The sequence below is a fragment of the Salmo salar genome, chromosome ssa22 (genome assembly GCF_905237065.1).
Source record: "Salmo salar chromosome ssa22, Ssal_v3.1, whole genome shotgun sequence".
NCBI lineage: Eukaryota > Metazoa > Chordata > Actinopteri > Salmoniformes > Salmonidae > Salmo > Salmo salar.
Window position 1 is genome coordinate 35,411,644 of NC_059463.1, and position 13,461 is coordinate 35,425,104.

At 43.1% G+C, this 13,461-nt stretch overlaps 2 protein-coding genes across 3 annotated transcripts; one reads left to right on the forward strand and one right to left on the reverse strand.

Annotated features, from left to right (window-relative positions):
- Positions 1–201: 201 nt before the first annotated feature.
- Positions 202–3,775, reverse strand: ssra (Translocon-associated protein subunit alpha). Its single transcript, NM_001146360.1, has 9 exons — positions 3,673–3,775; positions 2,444–2,568; positions 2,238–2,331; positions 1,958–2,085; positions 1,489–1,623; positions 1,242–1,318; positions 1,026–1,104; positions 801–894; positions 202–573 (listed from the first exon to the last, which is right to left on the reverse strand). The coding sequence occupies exons 1-9, from the start codon at positions 3,740–3,742 to the stop codon at positions 503–505; spliced, it is 873 nt and encodes a 290-aa protein (NP_001139832.1). The 5' UTR covers positions 3,743–3,775; the 3' UTR covers positions 202–502.
- A 414-nt stretch (positions 3,776–4,189) lies between these two features.
- LOC106583333 (uncharacterized) lies at positions 4,190–12,556 on the forward strand. Of its 2 annotated transcripts, XM_014167410.2 has the most exons (6): positions 4,195–4,541; positions 5,160–5,276; positions 5,356–5,392; positions 10,364–10,431; positions 10,783–10,844; positions 11,493–12,556. In XM_014167410.2, exons 1-6 carry the CDS (start codon positions 4,505–4,507, stop codon positions 11,757–11,759), a joined length of 588 nt encoding a protein of 195 aa, XP_014022885.1. In that variant the 5' UTR covers positions 4,195–4,504; the 3' UTR covers positions 11,760–12,556. The 2 variants fall into 2 exon arrangements, with proteins under 2 accessions (XP_045561007.1, XP_014022885.1); XM_045705051.1 differs by lacking the exon at positions 5,160–5,276 and having other exon boundaries at positions 4,190–4,541.
- Positions 12,557–13,461: the final 905 nt, after the last annotated feature.

The window sequence follows — 13,461 nt, forward strand, 5'->3', positions numbered from 1 at the left end:
AATTTAAGTATTTAAATACATTTCTAAAAGTAAAAAAATGTAAAAGATTGATTGAAATACTTGGTGTAGCGTTATAGCTTTCTTTGGCAGGTCTAAAACTCCCCAGGTCTTCCCCATGTCTTTCATGGAGCTGGCATGGTGTTTACATTACTTAGTCTTTAGTCTCATATCAGTCCTTTAGTGTTTCAACCACACAGTGATAAAAAACAAGTTCCTTTAATTAAACAAAATGTGGGCCAAATTTGCACAATTATGACCATGTCCAACTAGAGTGGTGTCTAAATGGGACACATTCGTGACACCAGTGTCTTCAGTCCAAGAACCCTTGACATTGAGACATTTGGTGTATGCCTATGTATCAGCAGCAAAAAGCTCTTGGATAACTAACTAGGTCCACCCAGAGGTTGACCAGAGGTTGATGGTGTTGACTGTTGTGATGTCATGGGCCTTGAACATGGGCCTGGTGGATATTGATATGAAGATGACCGCATCATGGAATAGTTTACTGATCTACTCCCACCGCTCTCTTGGTGCGTTTCCTTGGAGAGGCTTTAGGGGATGCAGATGCCTTGCCTGTAAGAGAGAGAGAGACAAAGAGAGTAAGAGAGAGAGAGAGATGGTCAATACAGCCATTTGAGTTGATATTCATCTTTGTACAGACAAGATAAAAACAGAGGATGCCTTTTCAAGTACACTTCCAAAAAAGTGGTTGTTATAAGCCGAGTTTGAATTTGTCTTCCTGCGCTCAGGAAGAAAAGCTATGACAAGAGTATTAAAGCTCATGACAAAGCTCAACTTACTCATGATGTTGAGGGTCTCTTGGGGAATCCAGCTTATGTCCACACCGTTCATCCCACCAGTGCCCGTCTCCACCTTCACGGGGAACCTCTTCCTCTGCACAACATAGATGAAAGGTCATCACTTCATTCACCCTGATGCTCATTTTTAATGTAACATTCAACACCATATGTAAAGAGGTTGGAGATATTTTAGACTATGACAATTTAGATTCATGAAACTCGTACCGTCCTAGACTCCAGCACCTGGTACATGCCAAAGACCGCCAAGACAACCAATCCAGTCAGGAAGATATACATGAATATTCTGGAGGAAAAACAAAGGAAAACATGTCATACCATATAAATGAGTTAAAATATTTAAACAAATGTACCTAAAACATAAATTAATATAACCAAATACTGGCATAAAAATAGAATTGATGTATGCAAAGAAATGCTTACGTCTCTCCATCCAGTCCCTCCTCCAGCTCAACGATAGTGACGGTCTGGTTGTAAATGGCCGTCTGGAAACCGTTGCCCTGCGGAACAGTCAAAACACAAGATCAGCGCCTCAGGACACACATTCCAAGGAACTTCTGAACCTGGTCAGGGTGATGTCTGAACACCTGGTCAACAACCCATATGAGCTGGGCATACTGAAGATGCAAAACACTCCAATAATAAAAACAATCAATAAATCTAGTCTCACCTCACTGTCCTGGTAGTTGAGTAGAATAACCAGGCCGAAGGGACGACCAGCCATAGGCTGAGCAGGGATGAAGGAGTACTCAAAGGAGGCCTGCTTCTGGGGCTGGACCACAGTGCTCAGGGGCAAGGCTGTGAACTAGATACCAAAAACATCTAGTCTACTTTTCTGATCAACAATGGCAGAAAGTTCCCAATACTACATTTTACAGGGCATTCCATGTATATTTGGTAAATACAACACACTGTTTTTGAACTAACTGTCATCTATCATGGGTAATACATATGTTATCAGGTTTGTAAAGGCTTTATAATAAGTTAATATTATAGTAGTTGTTAGTTAATAAATTGGAAGTAAACAGATTACAAACCCCATTATAATGTATGTTACAGAATCATGTGTGTTTTCATGGGGACTTTCTATTCCTCAGATGAGGCATGCAGGCGTCATGCATCCGAGAGCCCAGACTCACATTCTGGATGTAGAACTGGAAGTCCTGAGGGTAACGGAAGGAGGCCTCCAGGGAATGGACAGTGAAATCCTGGCTTCCCTTGTTGGTGAAACCCACCAGGAACTTCACAATCTCATTGGCTGGGAACTCTGGATAGAGGGCACAAAGATATACAAATTAAACCATTGATTTGAATGAATAATTCCATTCAATGCTGTCTTGCATATTAGCGTTTAAATTTACAATGAATGACTGAGTGTAAAATGATATGAAAGTCTTCATCAAGGAAGAGAAGGCCAACCTTCCCCAGTCACAAAGACAATGGTGGTGTCAGCATCAGGGTGAGAGGTTACATCTCCAACTGCAGCATCTTCATCTATGTCATCCTCTGTTTCCTGAGAGATTTCAAAATATCAAATCAAATAGCAATATGTCAAACAACTGTCTGGTTCATTTGGCAGGGACAATAGAAGCCGCTTTCATCCCAGTTCGACCAACGTCACATACTGAGCCTGGGACCTGATCTTCTTCCACCAGCACCTCATCCTCTTCCTCCTCCTCCTCCTCCTCCTCATCGACTATTGAATCTGGGGAAATGTCTTCCGCAGACTCAGAGTCTGCAGATACTTGGCCTGTCCAAACAGAGAAAAGAAGCCATTAGCAATGTGTGCATTTTAACACATACACATAGCATAAATTGCTATAATAGCTAATGATAATTGTGACTTCAACTCGCCACCTGTTAAAAAGGCCAGGCCTCTTATTAACCTAACGTTACCCATAGTTTCTCCATCTTCACAAAAAATACACATATGATACAATGGATCAAATAAATGTAAACTAGTGACACTACTAAATAGATACAAGTGATCATGAAAAGAGATTAGTTCATTGTGCACGTTCACAAAGAATGTGTAGCCTAAAGGCTAAAACTAGGTCCTGTTATGCTTCATGATTGGTAGGCCTAATTAATCGAAAATGCTGTATAAACTTTGTATAAGAAATTGCAAAGCCAATCATTTAGTAGCAGGCCTGCCATATTGTATCAATTTGAACACTATGTGACAGGCAAGATACAACGTAAAAGTCAGCGCCTCACACGGGTGTTGCAATGCATCAACACAGTACTAACGCAACGATGATCCTAGGACACGTCACCATAGAAAAAAGGGGAACTCAGAGTAGAGATTACCGTTCTCCTAGCAGCAGTATATTATGCTGGCAGCACGATCTGTTACTTGTATTTTTCAAAATAAGAGACCCCCTGCAAAGATATGCTAAACTTTGTGAATATCAATTTTTTTTAGCGCTCTAGTGCAGAATTCTAGTTGTGTATAGAAACATTATTGCCCACCAGACACATTTTGTCTTGAAAAATGTGTCATTTTTGTTTCTCCATTTAAGGTTCTTATTGTCTTTCACCACAAAACTACATCTATGGAAATGTTTCATTTGCATAAGCATGCGACGTCTCAACAAGCCAATATCGAGAAAACTTCCCAAAGTTTTATGTTCCTGCTATAATTTTATGTGAAATGCAGTTGTTTACTTAATTAATCAAATATGGACATTGAGCACGAAGCTTTAAGACAATGCAGTCTTCAAACGTTAAATATCACTGAATGAAAAACTGCGTTATGCCACGTCAATGTTAACTTTGTTAACGTTTCATTATTGCAATGAACTCTGGACCGCTGGAGTGACGAATACAAATTCAGAAGGATAAAATGACTTACCGAAGGATATCAGGCCACATGGGAAAGCCACGAGAAAAAGTACAAGTATTTTTGATCCGAAATTGAACATTTTGCTGCGGTCAAGTTCGTAGCTTGCTACATACACATCAGCACTCAGGAAAAGGAAGAAAAGTTAGAGAAGACGTGGGACAACAGTTTTAAGACACGCCCATACTATGCACGTATAGGTATTGTCAAAATGTTTAGGAGAAATTGATTGAATGAACAACAACAAAAACACATGTCATTCTTCCATCCATAATCGATAATTAAATGAACTTATGTTGTGGGGGTTCTCACTATAGTTAATAATTGTAGATCATTTTAGGCCTACGCTCCCTAAATATTTATAATATTTTTTTTATTTCTTTGCAGCCACTATACATTTTTTTTAGCACACTAGCAAACATATAAGTACATTCCCCAAAACAGACAAACAAAAAAATCTTTCAGACAAAAATAAAGCGGTGATGCATCCCTTGGTATAAAACACACACAAAATATTCTCTCTCTTTTGCGCATTACCAAAATGTGTCTCAGCATGAGTTGTTTTCATAGGAAGGATTGTGGTTTTCTGCAGATTGCCCTGCTGATGCACAAAAGAAATGACAAACTAACATCCTGCAGCAAACTCCCAGAAAGAACCCTAGATTAACCTGCATCACTAAAACCAACACCTTCAAATACAAATATAATAGTTTAGTACAGAATTACGCTCCAATATAATTACATTTTGGATCAATCATTTAGAGAGTCACAGGGAGAGATTAAATTATTTATTTACATTTTTCTCAAGCGAGTCTGAATTTATCAGGTTTATAAACTCGCAATCATGGCAGATAGCTGTAACAGCAGCACTCAAACAACAGGTAAGTCTGATCTATTTTAACTCAATATTTAAAAAAAAATGTTGTACCTTTTATTTAACTAGGCAAGACAGTTAAGAACAAATTCTTATTTTCAATGACGGCCTAGGAACAGTGGATATTGTGGTGTCCTTTTTAAAAGCTTGTTTGAAGTTAGACAATATTTTATTCTCATCAAGAGGTCAAAAAGGTCAAATTTACATGCTATAACAAAAAAAAAATGAAACTCAAAACTCTTCAGGCTCAAAGATTGGTGTCAGCGTTACATTTTTTCAAATGTATTACACAGTGTAAATCAAATGAACCCACACACTGTTGTAGGCTCCCAAAAGACATGTGGGAGGATATACAACAGTGTGTTGCTTCATTTAGTTTGAACTATTTATTCAATTCAGTGTTTTCTGGACCTATAGACATATTACACATGACAAGCCATCAAATATTGAAAGAAACATGAATACCCACACACTATTCCATGCATCTGCCGTTTTATTGTGCAAAATTTAGACCCGAAAGTCTTTGTCAGACTTGCCATAAAGTCTTGTCAGCCCAGTGCAAAGAAAACAACGTATACTAACGGTTATACACCTGTTCTCTTTCTTGTTGTTGTTCTCCCCAAAGTTTTTGGTATTTTCTGCGGGTCTTTTGAGCTGTGGATCCTACTGTCAGTTGTCAGCACAATGTTGGTCTTTTCAGTGTGCTGGAATATTCTTTGCTGTATCGCAACACATTGTACAGGTAAGACTGAAGTCAAGAGTTAACACAACCTCTGATTTAAAAGAAAATACTGACAGAGAACACTCTTTTGTTGTTACAGATAAAGGAAATACATTTCTGCCCCGCTTCAGAAGGAGGTGTGTATCTAATTGCAGTTTTTCTCAATCGCCTACAAGCAATTTTTTGATCTGTGCTCAAATCCATTTACAGATCTTCTGATCATATTCTTGGTTTTGTACCTGACTTGCAGATCTTTGACCACCTTTTGCAAAACTTGAAATACATATGTCGTCAGTGAATACGAAATTCACTGTTATGTGCTTTGTTCACAGAATATTAACACAATGTTTTTGTCAGAAGAGAAATGTGTGTTATGTTTCCGGCAATCAGTAAATTCTTAATCAGCCCATCAGTGTCATACCATGTACAATAAAGGGAAAGATCTAGGCAATAGGGACGATATCATTTTTATACTTTTTACAATATTGCGGGCATGCAGAGATGTAGAGGGTTACTTTCAGTAACTTTTGGTTAATCTTAAATCATAATCTCCAACAATTTTACATTCCATTATAGAGAACTACTTTGGTATAGATTGAGGGCTATACATTCATATCAATTGTGTTCCTCCATTGTATTCACCTTTCCTTATTTCTACTGTGGATTTTGTTTCTGTGCGCCAAGGGAAAGTCTCCAAAACTATGAACAAATCAGCCTATGTATTGACTACATGGAATTAGATTTTGATGATACCGATGAATGAATCTGGCTAAAGTGTTGGCTGGCTGGCTGGCTGGCTGGCTGGCTGGCTGGCTCACTTATTTACTCACTCACTAGTTCACTCTCATAGCAGGCAGGGGCAGAACATCCAGCCTTTCTGGGTGGTATAAATCTGGTCTGGAAAGATGGGGAGGCCAAATAGTCCACGTGTGGGCGCTTGTTCTCCAGTACAATGGTGGCTAGCAGCATGCCTCTTTCCACTGTTTTATGCATCACTACAGCTGATGTGCATCTAACAGTCGAAACTCTGCTACAAAAAAAGAAAAGAAAGGGAAAGTAACTGAACGACTACCAACCAGGAGCACTCACCTCCTCCCTCCCCAACACACTCAACCCTCTCCAATTCACCTACCTCCCTGACAGCTCCACGGACAATGCAATCGCCATTGCACTGCACACTGCCCTCACCTACCTGGACAAAATAAATGCATAAGATGCTGTTCATCGACTACATCTCGGCCTTCAATACCATAGTGCCCTATAAGCTCATTAGAAAGCTCACAGCGATCGGTCTGAACTGCTCCCTATGCAACTGGTCCTTGACTTCCTGACAGGGCACCCCCAGGTGGTGAAGGTAAGCAACATTACCTCAACACGGGTGCCCCACAAGGGTGCGTTCTCAGTTCCCTCCTGTATTCCCCTGTATACCCACGAGTGTGTGGCATCACACAGTTCCAACTCCATCAAGTTCCATGACGACAACAGTAGTAGGCCTGATTACCAACAACAACGAGACAGCCTACAGGGAGGAGGTAGGCACTCTGACGGTGTGGTGCCAGGTAAGCAACCTCTCCCTCAGCGTTAGCTAAACAAAGGAGCTGATTGTGGTCTTCAGGAGGAACCAGGCTGGGGCACGCCCCCATCCTCATCAACAGGGCCGCCATGGAGACGATCAATAACTTCTATTTCCTCGGCGTACACATCTCAGAGAAGCTGAAATGGTCGAACCACATGGACACATGGTGAAGAAGGCACGACAGCGACTCTTCATCCTCAGGATGCTGAAGAAATTCGGCCTGTCCCCGAGAACCCTCAGAGTTCTACAGGAGAACCATTGAAAGCATAATGTCGGGCTGCATCATAGCCTCTGGTACGGTAACTCCACCACTGCGGACCGCACGACTCTGAGGGTGATACGTGCAGCCAAACACACCATTGGGTACACACTGCCTGCCCTACAGGACACCTACAACACCAGGTGTTGCAGGATGGCCGATTCTCAGGGACCCCAGCCACCGAAGCCACGGCCTGTTCTCCCCGCTTCAGTTACTCAGACGTGGAGAGTATAATGGTAAAAACTGGAAGACTGGCCAATAGTTTCTATCCTCAGACCATCAAGCTGCTGAATAGCCACCACTAGTCAGCTACCTGCTCCTCCCTCCCCCCTGCTACTCCCACTATGGACACCCCCCAAGGGACTTACTCTGCCCCCACACCGATGACATTCATCACTTTTGCAGTTATTTATATTATATATCATTTTGATTGTTTTTATTTCACACCCCCTCAATGGTCATGATTCTCACCCTATGGTCATTCCCCCCACACCCCCTAAATATTCTTTACTCTGCCTCCACACCAATGGACATTTATTAATTGCTATTTCTATTACCATTTTCATTATTTTATTTCACTAAGTCCTGCATGCTGGAGCTTGGAGCCTAAGATTTTCCCTGTACCCTGCAATAACACCTGCAACCCTGTACATGTAACTAGTAAACACTGAATCTGAATCTCTGAATCTGAATCCTGCTGTAACGGCTGTCAGAAGTAGTAGACCAAGGTGCAGCGTGGAATTTGTTCATCTTTTATTTTAGATGAAAAAAGGCACTTCAAAGAAAAAACAGACAGGACAGCCAAACAGTCTGTCACACTAAACAGAAAACATCTACCCACAAAACCCAAAGGAAAAACATGCTGCCTAAGTATGACTCCCAATCAGCAACAACGATGTACAGATGTTCCTGATTGGGAGCCATACCCGGCCAAAACAAAGCAATCCAACATAGAAATACAGACATAGAATGCCCACCCAAATCACACCCTGACCAAACCTAAATAGAGACATAAAAAGGCTCTCCCAGGTCAGGGCGTGACAGTACCCCCCCAAAGGTGCGGACTCCGGACGCAAAACCTGAACCTATAGGGGAGGGTCTGGGTGGGAATTTCTCCGTGGTGGAGGCTCTGGAGCGGGACGCAGACCCCGCTCCACCACTAGCTCACCCCACTTCACTGGAGAGTTCCCGCTGCAGGAGCGTGATCTCCTGCAGCGGGCGACTCTGGCTGCGCCGGAGGACAGGCGGGCGACTCTGGCTGCGCCGGAGGACAGGCGGGCGACTCTGGCTGCGCCGGAGGACAGGCGGGCGACTCTGGCTGCGCCGGAGGACAGGCGGGCGACTCTGGCTGCGCCGGAGGACAGGCGGGCGACTCTGGCTGCGCCGGAGGACAGGCGGGCGACTCTGGCTGCGCCGGATTCCCCAGGCTGGGGAGACCAACTGGAGGCCTGGTCCATGGAGGAGGCACAGGACAGACCAGGCTGGGGAAACATGCAGGAGGCCTGGCTCTGGGCGCAGGCACAGGACTCACCAGGCTGGGGAGACATGCAGGAGGCCTGGCTCTGGGTGCAGGCACAGGACTCACCAGGCTGGGGAGACATGCAGGAGGCCTGGTTCTGGGCGCAGGCACAGGATTCCACCGGCTGGGGAGACATGCAGGAGGCCTGGCTCTGGGCGTAGGCACAGGACTCACCAGGCTGGGGAGACATGCAGGAAGCCTGGCTCTGGGCGCAGGCACAGGATAGACCGGGTCCTGAAGACGCACTGGAGGTCTAGAGCACACGGCCTGCACAACCGTCCTGGCTCAATGCCCACTATAGCATGGCACTTGCGGGGGGCTGGGATGTAGCTCACCGGGCTATGAGCGCGCACTGGAGACACTGTGCACTCTACCGCATAACACAGTGCCTGACCAGTACCACGCCGCTTCCGGTAAGCACGGGGAGTTGGCTCAGGTCTAATGCCTGACTCCGCCAATCTCCCCGTGTGCCCCCCCCAAAGAATTTTTGGGGCTGCCTCTTCACCTCCACCTGCTTCCCGGCAGGTTGTTGCAATGGTCAAATAGCTGTTCCCAAGTCCAGTCTATTCTTCCCTCCAGCGAGCAGGATGCCATCACCTCCCGAGCACTCTGCTTCCTCCACTCCTGGTGCTGCTCCCCTCCACACTGCTTGGTCCGTTTTTGGTGGGTAGATCTGTAACGATCATCTGAAAGAGGGGACCAAGGTGCAGCGTGGAATTTGTTCATCTTTTATTTTAGATGAAAAAAAGGCACTTCACAAAGAAAAAACAGACGACAGCCAAACAGTCCTGTCAGGTATCCTAACACACTAAACAGAAAACATCTACCCACAAAACCCAAAGGAAAAACATGCTGCCTAAGTATGACTCCCAATCAGCAACAACGATGTACAGCTGTTCCTGATTGGGAGCCATACCCAGCCCGAAACAAAGCAATCCCCAACATAGAAATACAGACATAGAATGCCCACCCAAATCACACCCTGACCAAACCTAAATAGAGACATAAAAAGGCTCTCTCAGGTCAGGGCGTGACACCTGCAAACAATGTATTTTTTTATTATGTTTATTTGAATAATTTGATGTGTATGAAATTGTGTATGAAATTGTTTGCTGAAATATGCAAAAACAGAGAGTAATTGCCCATAATTCTGCACCTTTGGATAGTTGCTCTTCCAAATTTGATCTTCATGATTTAGTGACTGCAAAAACAATGTATTTATCTACTGGGATATTTAAAAGACAGACTAACTTTGTTTTGTCTGCTTGGACTCAAGGTAAATATGGTTGTGTTATTCTTTTTGCAGGCATTCGTGTTCTTTTGATTCATGAATTTGCAATTTTGACGGTATAATATAGTTTTGATTAATGTATTTATGTTTTGAGAAGGCAACTACATCTGGAAAATGTATTTACTGTTTTGTTCCAAAAAAAGCTTGTAGGCAATTGAGAAAAACTGTAATGATTAGACAGAGGGACAAATGAGGGACAAAGGGACAAAAAGGTTTAATGACAGATTAATTGTCTGTCTGATTGGGCTGCAATGAATGATGCAGAGCCATATATACAGTATATAGACAGATATAGGTGCAGTATCTACATGGCTCTGGATCACAGATTTTTGTCTTTATTCATCTTTAGATTTGTTTATCTGGTTTGATCATGATGGTTTTGGACTATTATTACATGCTAATATCTGTTTAGCTAATGACCTCACTGTTTCCTCTCTCCTCATCCTCGATGGGAATCAACCAGTCTTAGTCTGAGACTGAGGGACATGGAGGACAACCCTATCTATGGGAACATCAGCTACACCCAGACAAGTGAGAAGAAGATACTTGCTTGCAGAATTTCAGTTGAATTGAGTTGACAAGTGAGAAGAAGATACTTGCTTGCAGAATTTCAGTTGAATTTCATTTTGAATGTCAATGTTTCACTGTTGTCAGAGTATATCGTAAGCACCCGAAAGCAAAGCATTGTGAATCATAATGTAATGAAACAGGTAATTTAGTTTTTCAAATTTGTTTTGTAGTATAGTTACTATGTAGTTACATGTAATAACACCAAGAAAATACAATTGCATCTTACTGCATGGAATATGTGCACTGCGATGTGATGAGTGACCCAGGGTTGAATTATCCTCTTTTTCACAACTGGTTTCTCTTTGTTGACAGGAGTAGAACTTCCACTCAGTTCCTCATCCGTCAGAGATCGTCCGATCAAAAGTGGTTCCCAGGTGCTACTTTTCTACACCTTCTCCTTGTGAAGCACAGATGTCTCCTGTTATTGTTCATTATTTGTGTTACCTGTCTTTTTGTGTCATGTATAGGCCCATACCAAAAGGTCCTACAGTATATTAAACCTAACCTTGTCCCCTAGCTCAATTGCTAGAGAGTGCTGGCTGGTCGACAAGATTATATTTAAAAGGTCCAGTGCAGTCAAAAATGTGATTTCCCTTTGTGGTTGGAATTATACTGCGAAATTATGATAATACCCTTTTTCTGTAAGAACTGTTTGAAAAGACTACCTGAAATTTCAGCCTCTATTTGTAGGATGAAGTTTTGGTTTGCCTGGTGAAATCACCAAGTGGTAAATTAGTTAGCAGACCAATAGGAAAAAGAGTTCCAAACCTCTCTGCCAATAACAGCTAATTTTCAGTTTTCTCCTCCTCACTCAGACCACTCCCAGACAGTCCTAGCTAAATTCTTTCTTGAGAAATTGCTCTTAGCTAAGAAGCTATTTTTGTTTCTTTTTAACTTTTTTAATTAAAATAATCACAGTAAGATAAGTAGCTGTTACTCAGAAATGATTTGATATTCAGATAAAAAGGGCTGCATTGGACCTTTATTAAACATACATTTAGCATGTTTCTTCTTTCTGTCAGGTGCCCTCTAAAAGGCAGGACTGTTATGCCAACCTGACTCTGAAGGCCCCAAAGATGGTGTCTGGCCGCAGCTCCCCACAGCCCCAGATTGAGTACTCTGACGTGGTGACACTACAGGGCCCACAGGAAGTGGAGAAGGTGACTGTGGCCAACAACAACGCTGACACGGTCTCTGTGCTTTCTGACCTCTATGCCTCAGTGCAAACGGACCGCACCAAAACTCTGGACACAGAGGCTGGCAATGACGGCTATGCCAACCATGTCTAAGAGACAAAACGTTGGTGATACGCTTTCCAATCTGTTATTGAATTTGTGTTTTTATTTGGCAAGATTTGGAGGCAATGATGTTGGTTGTCTAGCCGCAGTTTCACTTCATAACCACTGAGTGTCGCAATTTGTTAGTTTTTGAAAAATATATCCCCTTGCTCTTCTTAATATTTTAATCTGCAGAGGGTGTGTGTGACAACTGTGTGGTTTAACTTCAGTAATCAGTACATGCAGCCAGACCTTATTACAACTTGTTGAGGCCCATATTTACTTATCTAATTCCCCTGACACTTTGTCTGTATTTGTGGCTCAACGAAGAAGCCAGTAGGAGGTAAGAGGCTACATGCAAAGCACAGGAGGATGGTGGCACCTTAATTGGAGAAACCGGGCTCGTGGGAATGACTGGAACGGTATTTGTGGAATGGTATCAAACACATAGTTTCCAGGTGTTTGATGCCATTCCATTTGTTCCATTCCGGACATTTTTATGAGCCGTCCTCCCCTCAGCAGCCTTGTGATGCAAAATATTTGGGGGTGGATTATTTCCTCAATTTCTTTCAATTACACATTTTCAGATGCCTCATAGGGTAGAGTGTCTACCTTCCGGGGAATGTTATTTACCGTTTTATAATCTCCAGATCCTGCCTAACAGTAAGGTTGAACTGAACATGAAATGTATGAAGATAAAATTGTGAAAAGGAATCCATTTCTATATTGTTGAGATATTCATCCATATTGTTTGTCTAAATTGCTAATACCTCCTTTCGTAATAAACAAAAAACTGATCATTTATTTAAGCTCTGTGCATATTTATTTTGTCAGTTCATTTGACAGTCAGATTCTACTGTAAGTGTAATTGTCACGTCCTGACCAGCAGAGGGAGTAGTTGTTCTTGGGTTTTGGGTGTATGTTCTAGGTTAGTATGTTTTAGGTTCTATTTCTGCATTCTGTCTAGTTTAGGTTTTCTATGTTTAGGTTTGGGTGCTGGACTCTCAATTGGAGGCAGGTGTTTCTCGTTGCCTCTGATTGAGAGTCCTATATATGGGTAATTGTTTGGTGTAGTGTTGTGGGAGATTGTTTCTTGTTGGCGCTCCTCTGTGGCGCTCCTCTGTGGCGCTCCTCTGTGGCGCTCCTCTGTGGCGCTCCTCTGTGGCGCTCCTCTGTGGCGCTCCTCTGTGGCGCTCCTCTCGCTCTCTCTGAGTCTCTCTCTCTGAGTCTCTCTCTCTGAGTCTCTCTCTCTGAGTCTCTGTCTCTGAGTCTCTGTCTCTGTCTCTGTCTCTCTCTCTCTGTCTCTCTGTGTGTGTGTGTGTGTGTGTGACAAACAAGACTGTTTGTTCGTTTTTGTTATTTTGGTGTTCACTTTGAATTAAAATAAATACAAGATGAGCATCCATATTCCTGCTGTGTTTTGGTCCTCCATTCCCGACGACAACCGTTACAGAATCTCCCACCACAAATGGACCAAGCAGCGGAGTAAGGAGCAAGGGGAATTCCATATGGACTGGCAGGAGAAATGGACGTGGGAGCAGATTCCGGCTGGAGAGGGCCCATGGAGGAAGTCTGGTGAGGACCGGGAACACTACCGGGGTACACGACTGGTGAGAACTGGAGAGGCAGCCCCAATAATTTTTTTGGGGGGGGCACACGGACAGATCGGCGGAGCTGAGGATGCAACCAGAGCTAGTCGGGGTAAAATTGGAGG